This window comes from Schistocerca serialis, chromosome 9 (genome assembly GCF_023864345.2).
Source record: "Schistocerca serialis cubense isolate TAMUIC-IGC-003099 chromosome 9, iqSchSeri2.2, whole genome shotgun sequence".
In the NCBI taxonomy this organism is placed as follows: Eukaryota; Metazoa; Arthropoda; class Insecta; order Orthoptera; family Acrididae; genus Schistocerca; species Schistocerca serialis.
The window spans coordinates 37,783,256-37,797,347 of record NC_064646.1 but is presented as its reverse complement, the minus strand read 5'-3'; the positions used below and the strand labels follow the sequence as shown (position 1 = coordinate 37,797,347).

Below are 14,092 nucleotides of genomic sequence, written 5' to 3'. Positions count from 1 at the left end.
GATCTACGGTGAGTCGCCGTTGAGGAGTGGGACAATCTGGACGGACAGTGCCTTGATGAACTTGTAGATTGTACGTCACGACGAATAAAGGCATGCATCAATGCAAGAAGACGTGGTATTGGGTATTAGAGGTACCGGTGTGTACAGCAGTCTGGACCACCACCTCTGAAGGTCTCGCTGTATGGTGTTCCAGCACGCAATGTGTGGTTTTCATGAGCTATAAAAAGGTCGGAAATGATATTTATGTTGATCTCTATTCCAATTTTCTGTACAGGTTCCGGAACTCGTGGAACCGAGGTGATGCAAAACTTTTTTTAATGTGTGTAGATAACCTGTATAACAATTCTTTATCTGGATTTTTGCCCTTCTTTATATATTTATTTCCCATATTTTTCGATATTTTACGTGTATATGCACAAGGCTCGCTTATTCTACCAGGCTTCATTAGCATCTAACAATCATTCTGTTTCCCCCCAACTAGCCCGAGAGAATCTATGAAGTGTCTGCTTGATCACATACTCCTCTCCTTCCAGATATCGACCTTGAAAAACACAATGCTACTTGCCGAAGCGAATCCTTACATTTGCTAAAAGACACATGATTACGGTGCAGGTGGTGTGCTGACATTAACTGTCTTAAATACAGCTTTAAGCGTACTGATTCTCACAAAATATCACTACATGACTATGTTACCATGAAGACGTCCATTTTTACTTCTAGCTGTTTGGAATATGATCAACTGCAGATATCAAAGCTTCTATATAGCTATACACTAAAAATCCAACGTGTATGTGATAGATAGAAACTGTGTTTGAGGAGCTGACTTACAAAACCTATTTACCTTTTTTGTATGTGTGCATTTGATAGTTTCTAGCTTGGATCCCCATGGTTTGGAGTAGGATTCAGAAATGGATACACCCATGTTAAGTCCGCAGTAGCATTTGGAGTTGGGTGCACACCCATTAGGTGTGGCACATTGTTCCAGGTGGGTCCACCAGTGCTACAATCGGGATTTTTGTGGAGTGGATTCACCCATCCGGGTAGCACCTGGAGGCAGTACCACCAGCGATACCTCCGGGGCAGAGACTCTGGCGGTGGTCAGGTTGCGACAGACATTGGTGCTGCAGTCCAGTCCAGTGCAATATGTTCACGTAAGAGGTACCGGTCTTAGTGTTGCCACCGATGAGGAACGGCCCATACAACTTGGGCTGTGACACTGCACATAAAACCTCGTCCATGGACCACAGTTTCACGGGGATGTTCAGTGCCTCACACTTTCGCAATGTGGCGATTAACCTTTCCAGGAAATGGAAGGTTTCATTGTTGTCGAGTACCAGCTCGGTGGTGAAATGTTCAAGTGCTTACTCCATTCTGTTGTAAAACAGATACCGCCGGTCATAATCTTCCGGTATTACTCTTTGCATAAGCTGCAGATGGTAGGGTTTCAAATGCAGCCCCTCTCCCAAAATCCTCCATAGTGTACACAGTTTTACAATTTCGAGCTTACGTGGACCATCGGTTTTTGGAACTGCATATAAAACTTTCCTCCGCGGTTGCATCTGGCCCACTTGATCGACCCACACTTTCCTGTTTGCTGGGTGTTGTGTGATGTCCTTAGGTTAGTTAGGGTTAAGTAGTTCTAAGTTCTAGGGGACTGCTGACCATAGATCTTAAGTCCCATAGTGCTCAGAGCCATTTGAACAATTTTTTTCCTGTTTGCAGAGTCAACCAGGTCCGTAAATTGTCGATAACAGTGCATGATGCCCTGTTTACATGGCATTACTTTTCCGTAATTCCCTCTGAATGCTTGCTGGACTGTTGCAACTGATAAACACCTCGCACATCTTAACACACAAAAACTCTTTTCTTGCCTTGTCGTCATTTTGTCAAGGCACTGCACTCGTAACGCCAATTGGTGGTGACGATGCAAACTCGGCGCGTTTACAGCTCTATTCATGCATCGATCACATTTGTGCATTTGATCCTTTGGTAAATATATAACTTTGAAAATGAGTGAATGATCTACACACAGGTGACAAAAGTCGTGGGACAGCTCCTAATATCGTGTCGGAACTCCTTTTGCTCGGCGTAGTGCTGCAACTCGACGTGGCAGGGACTGAGCGAGTGTTTGGAAGGCCCCTGCGGAAATATTGAGCCATTCTACCTCTGCAGCCATCCATAGTTCCGAAAGTGTTGCCAGTGCAGGATCTTGTGCACGAACTGACCTCTCGATTAGGTCCCACAAATGCTCGATGGGATTTACGTCGGGCGATCTGAGTGGCCAAACCATTTGCTCGAATTGTCCACTATGTTCTTCAAACCAGTCGCGAGCAGCTGCGGGCCAGTGACATGGCGAACCCCATGAATGGCTAGAAATGGTCTCCAGGTAGCCGAACATAGTCACTTCCAGTCAATGATCAATTCAGTTAGACGAGAAGACGCAGTCCACTCTACGTAAACACAGCCCACACCAATATGGACACACCACCAGCTTGCAGAGTGCCTTGTTGACAACTTGGCTCCATGACTTCATGGGGACCGCCCAACACTCTAACCCTACCATCAGCTCTTACCAACCGACATCGGGAATCGTCTGACCAGGCCATGATTTTCCGGTCGTCTAGCGTCCAATTCCCAGTAGAGGCGCAGCAGGCGATCTCTACATCTACATCTACGTGATTACTCTGCTATTCACAATTAAGTGCCTGGCAGGGGGTTCAATGAACCACCTGTTGTCGTGCTGTCAGCAAACGCACTCGCGTCTGTCGCGTGCTGCCATAGCCCATCAACACCAACCAAATTTCGCCGCGCTGTCCTAACGGATACGTCCGCCGAACGTCCCACATTGATTTCTGCTGTTATTTCACGCAGTGTTGCGTGTCTGTTAGCACTGACAACTCTACGCAAACGCCGCTGCTCTCGGTCGTTAAGTGAAGGACGTCAGCCACTGCGGTGTCCGTGGTGAGAGGTAATGCCTGAAATGTGGTATACACGGCAGAGTCTTGACACTCTGGCTGGTGGAATACTGACTTCCATAACGATTTACAAAATGGAATGTCCCGTGCATCTAGCTTCTAACACCTTTCGTCATTCAAAGCCTGTGGTCATATTCAGTTTGGAAACTTTTCAACGCGAATCACCTGAGTACAAATGACAGCTGCGCGATGCACTGCCCTTTGTTACCTTGTGTGGACGATACTACCAGCACCTATATAGAGGCACATCGCTATTCTCAGTGTATACGCTGAAGCGCCAAACAAAGTGACACAGGCGTGCGTACTCAGACACAGAGACATGTAAAAATGCAGATTACGACGCTATGGTTGGCAACGCCTTTATAACACAACAAGTGTCTAACGCAGTTATTAGATCGGTTACTGCTGCTACAGTGGCAGCTTATCAAGATTTGAGTGAGTTTGAACGTGGGTTTAGGCCTCTTAGAGGTTGTCAGGACCAGATCTTTAGCTTACGACAAATAGTGGAGAAATGTTACGAGTGGAACAGGGAACTGTATCTATGCTTTATAGATCTAGAAAAAGGCATATGACCGGGTTCCTAGGAGGAAGTTATTGTCTGTTCTACGAGATTATGGAATAGGAGGCAAACTTTTGCAAGCAATTAAAGGTCTTTACATAGATAGTCAGGCAGCAGTTAGAGTTCGCGTCTCGCGTCCGTCGGCCGTCGTAATTTAATATATTACTATTGTCATTATTATTTTTTGATTGTTGCCGACTTACATGGTGGGCCTTAATAAAAATGATATTTCGTTTAATTTTGATTTACGATTAAATGCTTTCCTGAAGTTCTCCTTTTAAACAATATTAATCTCAAATTATTTGTTACGTTAACGAATGTTAGACTCGCTGAATCTTAAAACATGAGCATATAAGTTGGACGTTGGAATAAACCTTTCATATTAATTTCCTCGGCTAGTCAGTTCACTTTAAAGCAAAAGATCTTTAGTTATTAATTACAATTGCGGCCCACACACGCGCGAGAGTATTTTTCTTACCTCCGTTAACCATTGTATTGTAGTCGGAGTCCTGGCTCTGAGTCTCGGCTATGGTACTGAAAATAAGAATCTTAAAGCAAAGTATTTTCTGTAACTTCGTGCGGCTGTGGAGAAAAATTAATATTATGTTAATTGCGGGCGAGTTTTTCTCTTCCGCTAATTTTTCATAAGTTAATATCGCCACGTAATGGCGTCGTTGGCTGCATCGGCCGCTGCGATTGTTGAACTGTAAATTACTTGAATGCAGGTTAATTCAAGGAAGGCGGACATGAAATCGGGATCACCTCTTACAAATTAAAAGTGCACAATAATATTAAATCAATATATATATATAATCTGCTTAACTCATACTAATATGCTTACATTTGCCAGCACTCGCAAGATGTCCGTCTATACACAATCAAGACAAGAGAAGAAGTGAAGTCGACTAAAAAAATTAACAAAAAGCGTATCTTGTCACCTCTTTAGATCATTTTGTCATAAATTATTTCTTTGTATTCGAAACTTAGACAGAGAAATTATTGTTTTACGGCTACATGATAAAAATATATTATTCAATTTTTAAATGTCTCTTCTTTATAAATACTGTTTTTTAAGTCTTTTCGTAATATAGCACTGGGGACGCTATATTGGCGGTAAATTGAGTTCATGGTTCAGAGTAGTTTCAGGGGTAAGACAAGGCTACAACCTGTCTCCACTGTTGTTCATATTATTTATGGATCATATGTTGAAAACAATAGACTGGCTGGGTGAGATCAAGATATGTGAACACAAAATAAGCAGTCTCGCATATGCTGATGACTTACTTGTGATGGCAGATTCGATTGAAAGTTTGCAAAGTAATATTTCAGAGCTAGATCAGAAATGTATGGACTATGGTATGAAGATTAGCATCTCCAAAACGAAAGTAATGTCAGTGGGAAAGAGGTATAAACGGATTGAGTGCCAAATAGGAGGAACAAAGTTAGAACAGGTGGACGGTTTCAAGTACTTAGGATGCATATTCTCACAGGATGGCAACATAGTGAAAGATCTGGAAGCGAGGTGTAGCAAACCTAATGCAGCGAGCGCTCAGCTACGATCTACTTTCTTCTGCAATAAGGAAGTCAGTACCAAGACTAAGTTATCTGTGCACCGTTCAATCTTTCGACCAACTTTGTTGTAGGGAGCGAAAGCTGGGTGGATTCAGGTTACCTTATCAACAAGGTTGAGGTTACGGATATGAAAGTAGCTAGGATGATTGCAGGTACTAGTAAATGGGAACAATGGCAGGAAGGTCTCCACAATGAGGAAATCAAAGAAAAACTGGGAATGAACTCTATAGATGTAGCAGTCACGGCGAACAGGTTTAGATGGTGGGGTCATGTTACACGCATGGGAGAAGCAGGGTTACCCAAGAGACTCATGGGTTCAGCAGTAGGGGGTAGGAGGAGTCGGGGTAGACCAAGGAGAAGGTACCTGGATTCGGTTAAGAATGATTTTGAGGTAATAGGCTTAACGTCAGAAGAGGCACCAATGTTAGCACTGAATAGGGGATCATGGAGGAATTTTATAAGGGGGACTATGCTCCAGACCGAACGCTGAAAGGCATAATCAGTGTTAAAAAGTGATGATGGTGATGATGGTGATGATGATGATGATGATGAACGTGGTTTTATAGTCCACGTACAAGCGAGGGGACACAGCATCTCCGAGGCAGCGATGAAGTGGGGATTTTCCCGTACGACCATTTCACGAGTGTACTGTGAATATCAGGAATCCGGTAAAACATCAAATCTCCGACATCGCTGCGGCCGGAAAATGATCCTGCAAGAACGGGACCGATGACGACTGAAGAGAACCGTTCAATGTGATAGAAGTGCAACCCTTCCGCAAATTGCTGCAGATTTCAATGTTGGACCATCAAAAAGTGTCTGCGTGCGAACCATTCAACGAAAGTTCATCGATATGGGCTTTCAGAGCCGAAGGCCGACTCGTGTACCCTTCATGGCTGCACGACGCAGAGCTTTACGCCTCGCCTGGGGCAATAAACACCGACGTTGGACTGTTGACGACTGGAAACATGTTGCTAGGTCGAACGAGTCTCATTTCTAATTGCATCGGGCGGATGGCCGTGTACGGGTATGGAGACAATCTAATTGAATCCATGGACCCTGCATGTCAGCAGGGGACTGTTCAAGCTGGCAGAGGCTCTGTAATGGTATGGGGCGTGTGCAGTTGGAGTGATTGGGGCCCCTGATACTTCTAGATACGACTCTGACAGGTGACGCGTACATAAGCATCCTGTCTGATCACTTGCATCCATTCCTGTCCACTGTGCATTCCGACGGACTTGCGCAATTCCAGCAGGACAATGCGACACCCCATACGCCCAGAACTGCTACAGAGTGGCTCCAGGAATACTCTTCTGAGTGCTGGCCAGCAAACTCGCCAGACATGAATATTACTGAGCCTATCTGGGACGCCTTGCAACGCACTGTTCAGAAGAGATCTCCACCCCCTCGTTCTCTTGCGGACTCATGGTGTCAGCGGATTCATGGTGACTAGTTCACACATTAGTCGATTCCATGCCACGTCGTGTTGCGACACCTCTGCGTGCTCGCGGGGGCCCTACACGCGCGATATGTAGGCAGGTGTACCAGTTTCTTTGGCTCTTTAATCTATATGGAAGCCGAACTGGAAAAATGCGAAGAACAGTATAGCCAAATGTCAAGCTGATAATACTTGCCCTCACAAGCTCAATTCATAATGCTTGTACTGAAAATATTTTGGGCGGCATCAGTATTGTTCGTCAGTATTTCCAGTATTAACAATGCAGCTCCAGTCCTCACAGGCCCATTATATTGCTGTATTGACAGTAGTACTGAACGTGCCAGGGCGCCGTTACTACTGTGTGACATTTCCATGTCCCCGGCGGAGTACTTCGCTCACTCTACCAGAATTTCTACGGCGGATCGTCCATGGCGTACGAGTTGAGTAACTTATGAAACATCCCCTTAGAAAAATTTATAAATGACAGTGTTGGAAAACCTCTACGTTATTTGATTTTCAAACAGCTGAGCAAAACTGAACGTACTCAGACATTTCTCTCTTTACTTATTCTGATCAACACTAAGCTGACACAAAATATTTTTTTTAGCGCAACGCAATCTGACTTTCAATAATAGCTACAAAAGAATGGCCCTGACTAACAATAACCTATACCTTTCATGAATCACTTACCTCACAAAAATCTTTGTTACTCAAACTACTGCAATATAGCGAGCTCCAATACTGCCAGCTAAATAAAAGATTGTAACTACTGAAGGCACTAACTACTGATAGGCATAGTTAGCCAGTCAAAGAGTTTGGTGGAGAACAAACAAGGTATTTCTGGTGTCACCGCCAGACACCACACCTGCTAGGTGGTAGCCTTTAAATCGGCCGCGGTCCATTAGTATACGTCGGACCCGCGTGTCGCCACTGTCAGTGATTGCAGACCGAGCGCCACCACTCGGCAGGTCTAGAGACACGTCCTGGCACTCGCCCCAGTTGTACAGCCGACGTTAATAGGAATGGTTCACTGACAATTACGCTCTCATTTGCCGAGACGATAGTTAGCATAGCCTTCAGCTACGTCATTTGCTACGACCTAGCAAGGCGCCATAGCATTTGATAATTAATATTGTGAAGCATGTACAGTAACGAGAGATGTTCACCAATTGTGGATTAAAGTTAAGTATTACATCAACTACGTACTTTATTTGCTACTAACAATTCCCTTGTAATGTTCCAGACCTCACGCCAGCCTGCGTGAGCTGAACACGTGCCTTTCGGCTACCTTACAGTGGCTTGGCTGTCTGGCCAAGTCACTACAGTATTTACCTTAATACTGTTCAAAAGTCATAATATATATATCAAGTTCATGACATCCAGACTTAACAATTTCCTTTTTCTGACGGACACACGACCAAATCGTCGGCTCTCAAAACTTTGCCATCTCTCTCCCCACATCCACCACTGCTGGCGGCTCACCTCCAACTGCGCAACGCGACGCGCTGTTCACATCCAACTGCCCAGTACTACAATAGCGAATATTCCAACAATACCAACCAGTCACAGACTGCACACAGCACAGCCAGTGATTTTCGTACAGAGCGCCACGTGGCGTTACCAACATAAAAACCTTAACAGCCTACTTGCACTTACTGAATCTGCCTGCTTAGAAGTCACTCAGTTATTTGCTAGGGATGGCTCGAATAAGAACGACTGGGAACTGAAGAGTGGTATCCTGGGGAAAACTGCGCTCGTGAAGTTTCCCCATTTCCTAGACCAGTATCGTCTATTGTGGGGGGCGGAGAAGTGGCAAAAGCACTTACAAGGGAACCTCCCCATCGCACCCCTCTCAGATTTAGTTTTAAGTTGGCACAGTGGATAGGCCTTGAAAAACTGAATCCAGATCAATCGAGAAAACAGGAAGAAGTTGTGTGGAACTATGAAAAAATAAGCAAAATATACGAACTGAGTAGTCAATTTGCAACATAGGCAACTTCAAGGACATTGTGAGCTCAAGAGTGCCGTGGTCCTGTGGTTAGCGTGTGTCGCTGCGAAACGAGAGGTCCTTGGTTCAAGTCGTCCATCGACTGAAAAGTTTAATTTTTTATTTTCAGACAATTATTATCTGTCCGTCCGATGCGCGGTAACTGCGCCGTACTATGGGGACGCTACACCTAAACAAACATCGAAACACACGACTTCAGTCGACTACAGCGCACGGAAGAGTGAGTATTTCTGCTAACGAGGCTTCCTGGCTGGCAGTTGACTGTTCGCTACTTTGGAGGAGAGTGCATTAAATACATGAGATGTATTCCGTGGGCAATATGAATCCAGCAAATATAGCTCCCGACTTCAATAACAATCGCACAGTTTTGCGGTTCGGTCGCAAAACACAAGCGCTAAACTTATTACAGTGAACAGAGACGTCAGTGAACGAACGGACAGAATATAACTTTCTGAAAATAAAATTTTCACACCAGGGAAGACTTGAACCAAGGACCTCTACTTTCACAGCGGCTCACGCTAACCACGGGACCACGGCGCCTCTAAGCTCACGCACTCCTTGATGTTGCCTATCTTCCACATGGACTACTCAGTTTGTATATTTTGCTTACTTTTTTCATAGTTGCACACAACTTCTTCTTGTTTTCTCGATTGATCTGTGTTCAGTTTTTCAAGGCCTATCCACTGTGCCAACTTATAACTAAATATGAGGGGGATGCGATGGGGAGGTTCCCTTGTTAGTATGATGGCCGCGGGCGCCTGTAGTACGATTAGGCGTGACACACACACACACACAGTAAACTTTACACAGACGAGGAAGACCGTGCTCGCGGAAGGTCGTCGGCAGACAGGCTGTTATTGGCTGAGCATACACGTCCTTAGTGAGCAGCTTCCCACCACACAAAGTGAGCGCAGACGTAATAAGTGTTCACGGAACAGCGGAGCGCGCACATTCCACGAAATCGCTGAAGACGGGAGATGGCAGCTATTCTTAGAAACGGTGCGTTCGTCACCTGTAAGTTGTACTCTTTGCACGTGTACAGTGACGGCGGTCAGAACGTCAGTCGGCAGAATGAGCTGGCAGAAGAGACACTGGTTGTAGGTGTGAAGTGAGCGCTAATTGACCGGTCTCCCGCGCTAGCGACACGATTGGTCAGGTACTTTCCGACCCAACACTTGCTGCGCATGCGCATGCGACCCTGAGGCATACCGGCACACACAGATAACTTTAACTGATACACTGGCCGACTGAAGCAGCGGTGTGCAAAACCAAATTACACGCGTTCAGTTGCTGACGGCGTGTTAGCTTCGCTTGGATTCAGTCGGAAAGACCTGAAAAATGAAGGTAAGAAAACGTCTCATTTGCTACGCTCTACTTGCAGCTTCTTGCGGACGGAGTATACGCACTATAACGTTTCTATTCCGTGGAGCAACTGCTTCCCACATGCGTTTCATTATTTTTCCACACCTTCCAATATTGGGTTATCGTTCTCTTCCACATCATAGAACTTCATCGTCTGGATTCAAATACAGCTTGTCCTTTTCAACGATAATATTGCAGTGTGATAGCAGAACAACTCTTACGTGTTCTGTGTTTACACTGAGCACATTGATGAGGGAATGCTTCTATCCAGAAACAAATACAGGCCTGGTGTGTATTGAAGCTAGCAATTTCATTTTCGATGTATTATGACTAGGTTGCTTTTTTAGATTCGTAATGTGCTTATTCGAGTTAAGTGTGTTCTCTACTTTCTAACAATACCACCACTTGCAAAGTAGGTTAGAAATCAGATTAATAATGTTGCTGACGCAGCATATGTTCGCTTTATCGGGCAACAACAAAGTTATTGACTGTGGACGGTATCGTCAGAATGGAAATAATGAAGTCACTGTAAAAAAGTAATTAATTTTGGCACTTATCTTGAATGGATTCCCACATAGATTTCGTCGAAGTTGTTATGGTTCATTTTGTTGATTCTAGGGTGATTCCACTTTGACTGCTAGAAGGTCCAGATCTGTATTTTAGCAATATTTGAAGACTTAACAAATGCGTTTTTCAGGAAATTCTTAATGATCAAACAATCCCAGATCAGAACAATGGTATGGTAGAAATAATTTTTGACTTGGTGTTCACGATCCACATTTTTATTAAACTTCTTGTAAATTCACATATACTTCTTCTTAATTGTCACATCATCAAGAAAACAGTTTTGTATCAATCTTCATATATTTAATTTCCACTTTAACCAAACACAAGACTTGACTGTTCTTTTACAAAGCGAAAAAACAACTTAACTTCTGCAAAGTGAAACAAAAACTGCTCTGTGTGCGTTCGCGCCAAAACGGTTACAGGTAAGTCAAAGATTATGACAGTCTCACAGAAATGAATACACACAAGAACCATATCACTGTAAAATATCGATATATCGGAGTACCTATACATTAATAAAACCAAATGTGAATATTGTCACAAAAATATGTCTGTTACTTCACAGAAAAGTAGTACGATATTACTGGTATCCAGAACTGGGGTTGGAGTGCCGTAGTGGTCGCGTAAATAAAGAACCATCACAACTTGAAGTTGCAAACAGTTTGTTCAAAATGTTTAAATCGGCAAACAGAATTGTAGTCCAAGTCTAAGAGAAGTATGCAAAACTTTAATTGTATTTGTGTCTTCTACGACAGAAGTAAACTCAGCCTTGCATATTATCCATTCCCGCGTTCTGCCAGAAGATAATTTCGTAGTATAACAGGCAGTTAGCGGTAGAGTCTTCGTGATCTGATGCGTTACAGGTGAGGCAATGTGGTGGGGGATCCCCCTGAATCTCTCCCTACATGTTTAGGTACATTCTCGTGTTGGAAAATTGTGTGCTTGATGTACACCTGAGAAAAGAAACTTGTGTTCCTCTTCCAGCGAATGTAGCAACGCACAACTAACAGCGTAAATTTTGAAAATGCGTCTGAAAAACAAATAGTAATGTGGCTACAACAATATTCTGTTAAGACACTGAAAAGAAAATGCTGCATATTAGCAGTGAAGACATAGAAGCAGTTCACTACTTTATGTGTTTGAGGTGGTTGAAGACAAGAAACAGACGGATACGAAAGGAAGTAAACAGAAGACTAAATATGGTCTGCACTGCTTTTCGTAAACAAAACAGTGTTCCCAAAACCAAAGTCGCGATATGTGGCAAAGGCAGAGGGTACAGTGGGTCTGTAATTCCAGTTTTGTCTTTTGACTATGAATCATTGAGTTTGTATACGAGAACCGCATGAAAATGGACAGATTCGTGTTGGTAATCACAGGCAGTAAAGAGAAGAATAAATGAACTGCATCAGTGTACAAACTACAGTGGAAGCCTGCAATAAAAATGAAACTGTTTTAGGTGGGATAGCTCATGTAGCCAGGCGGGTTTATGATGAACGGGCTGAAGTAGTTTTCTCGTGCATTCCACGAGATACGGGAAGGTCGCCATGTTACTGATGACGACCACCTTATGAACAGTATTTTGCTGACATTACGAAACATGCAGTATGTGAATAGTTGGACGCCGTAATACATGGGAAAGTGTCAAGCGGGTTTTTGTCGAACAGAGGGTGTCAGATAAATGACAATTAATGTCTTCACTTATTACTTGCTGCCATTTCATTTCTGTTCCTTCTACGACTTCATACAATCATTTCACCTTTTGCCTAGACCAAGTATGATCATTTCACCTTTTCCCTAGACATGCGTTTGTTATTCTTACCGATAAGTGGTACCCTTTTTAATGGGTATTCTCGTCATGGACTGCTGGTTTGTTTCTATTGTATGTTTTTGCTGCGGCATTCAGTGAAAGAATTATTTGCATAAAAATGACACTGATTTCAAATAATATTTATTTACTTAAAAACGTATAATTAAGGTAATACTTTCCAAAGTAACTTAAATTTAAAATTAAAGGATCAGGTTGTTAAACACAAATTTCAATTTCAATGAGGTTCACATTTTTGCAGATACGAGACACTTAATATTAGGCTGTATCGATGAAAGTTGACTTCAGATGGCACGTTCGCTAAACGTCTGATGAAATATTTATTGTTTGTTGAGACGTAATCTCAGAATCTTGTTTCGCACATATACATGGTGACAATTACTTAATTATATGAAAAAAGGGAAATTATTTACAAACTGCGGCGTGCACGCACTTTATTCAACATGTAAACGTCACTACAGATATTCGCATTTAGGTTATGACATGTTCGATACGCCTGCCATCATTGGCGATGATGTGATTCAGACAAATAGCGAAATTGTACATGACCCACTTAAGTGTCGCCGGCCGGAGTGGCCGAACGGTTCTAAGCGCTGCAGTCTGGAACCGCGCGACCGCTACGGTCGCAGGTTCGAATCCTGCCTCGGGCATGGATGTGTGTGATGTCCTTAGGTTAGTTAGGTATAAGTAGTTCTAAGTTCTAGGGGACTGATGACCTCAGAAGTTAAGTCCCATAGTGCTCAGAGACATTTGAACCATTTTGAACTTAAGTGTCGGAACATCGATGCTGTCGATGACCTCCTGAACGGCTGTTTTCAGCTGAGCGATGATTTTGGGGTTATTGCTGTACGCCTTGTCTTTAATATAGCCCCACAAAAAGAAGTCGCATTTGTTGAGATCCGGAGCGTGTGACGGCCAATCGAGGCCCATTCGAGTGGCCTCTGGGTACCCCAGAGCCAGTATGCGGTCCCCAAAGTGCTCCTCCAGGACATCAAACACTCTCCTGCTTCGATAGCCGGCCCCAGTGGCCGAGCGGTTCTAGGCGCTTCAGTCCGGAACCGCGCGACTGCTATGGTCGCAGGTTCGAATCCTGCCTCGGGCATGGATGTGTGTGATGTCCTTAGGTTAGTTAGGTTTAAGTAGATCTAAGTTCTAGGGGACTGATGACCTCCGATGTTAAGTCCCGTAGCGCTCAGAGCCATTTGAACCTGTTTCGGTGGGGTCGAGCTCCGTTTTGCACGAACCACATCTTGTCGAAGTAAGGGTCAATTTGGATAATGGGGATGAAATCGTCTTTCAAGGATGAAATCACCTTTCAGAACCTTCACGGACCGTTCGGTAGTCACCAAGGAATATCGCACCGAGCATTCCGTGACTGGACACTGCACAGTACACAGTCAGCCATTGAGGGTGAAGAGATTTCTCGATCGCGAAATGCGGATTCTCAGTCCTCCAAATGCGGCCATTTTGCTTATTGACGAATCCGTGCAAATGGAAGTGGGCTTCGTCGCTAAACCAAACTGTACTGCGCATACTAATTCCCATCATGCCCTGCGGCCAACCGTGCAATTTGAACGTCCTAACGCAAAGCGTTCAGAAATTATGACTATTTTATTTCGTATATTGAATAACTGTCACCGTTTATGTAGTAGCGACGTGGCGTTTTACAGTCCCTTGAACTGTACCGGAATTCCGCTGAGGTATACATTTAAATACACAATTGTTAACCGAGCGAGGTGGCGGAGTGGTTAGCACACTGGACTCGCATTCGGGAGGACGACGGTTC

General features: G+C 44.0%; 1 protein-coding gene across 1 annotated transcript in view; it reads left to right on the top strand.

Moving 5' to 3' along the window:
• Nucleotides 1–9,736: 9,736 nt before the first annotated feature.
• LOC126419782 (UDP-glucosyltransferase 2-like) overlaps nucleotides 9,737–14,092 on the top strand; it is an 83,662-nt gene continuing 79,306 nt past the window's right edge. The window contains exon 1 of the mRNA XM_050086960.1: nucleotides 9,737–9,896. Coding sequence (XP_049942917.1) covers nucleotides 9,891–9,896 — 6 coding nt within the window. The 5' untranslated portion in view covers nucleotides 9,737–9,890. The remainder of the gene's footprint in view (nucleotides 9,897–14,092) is intronic.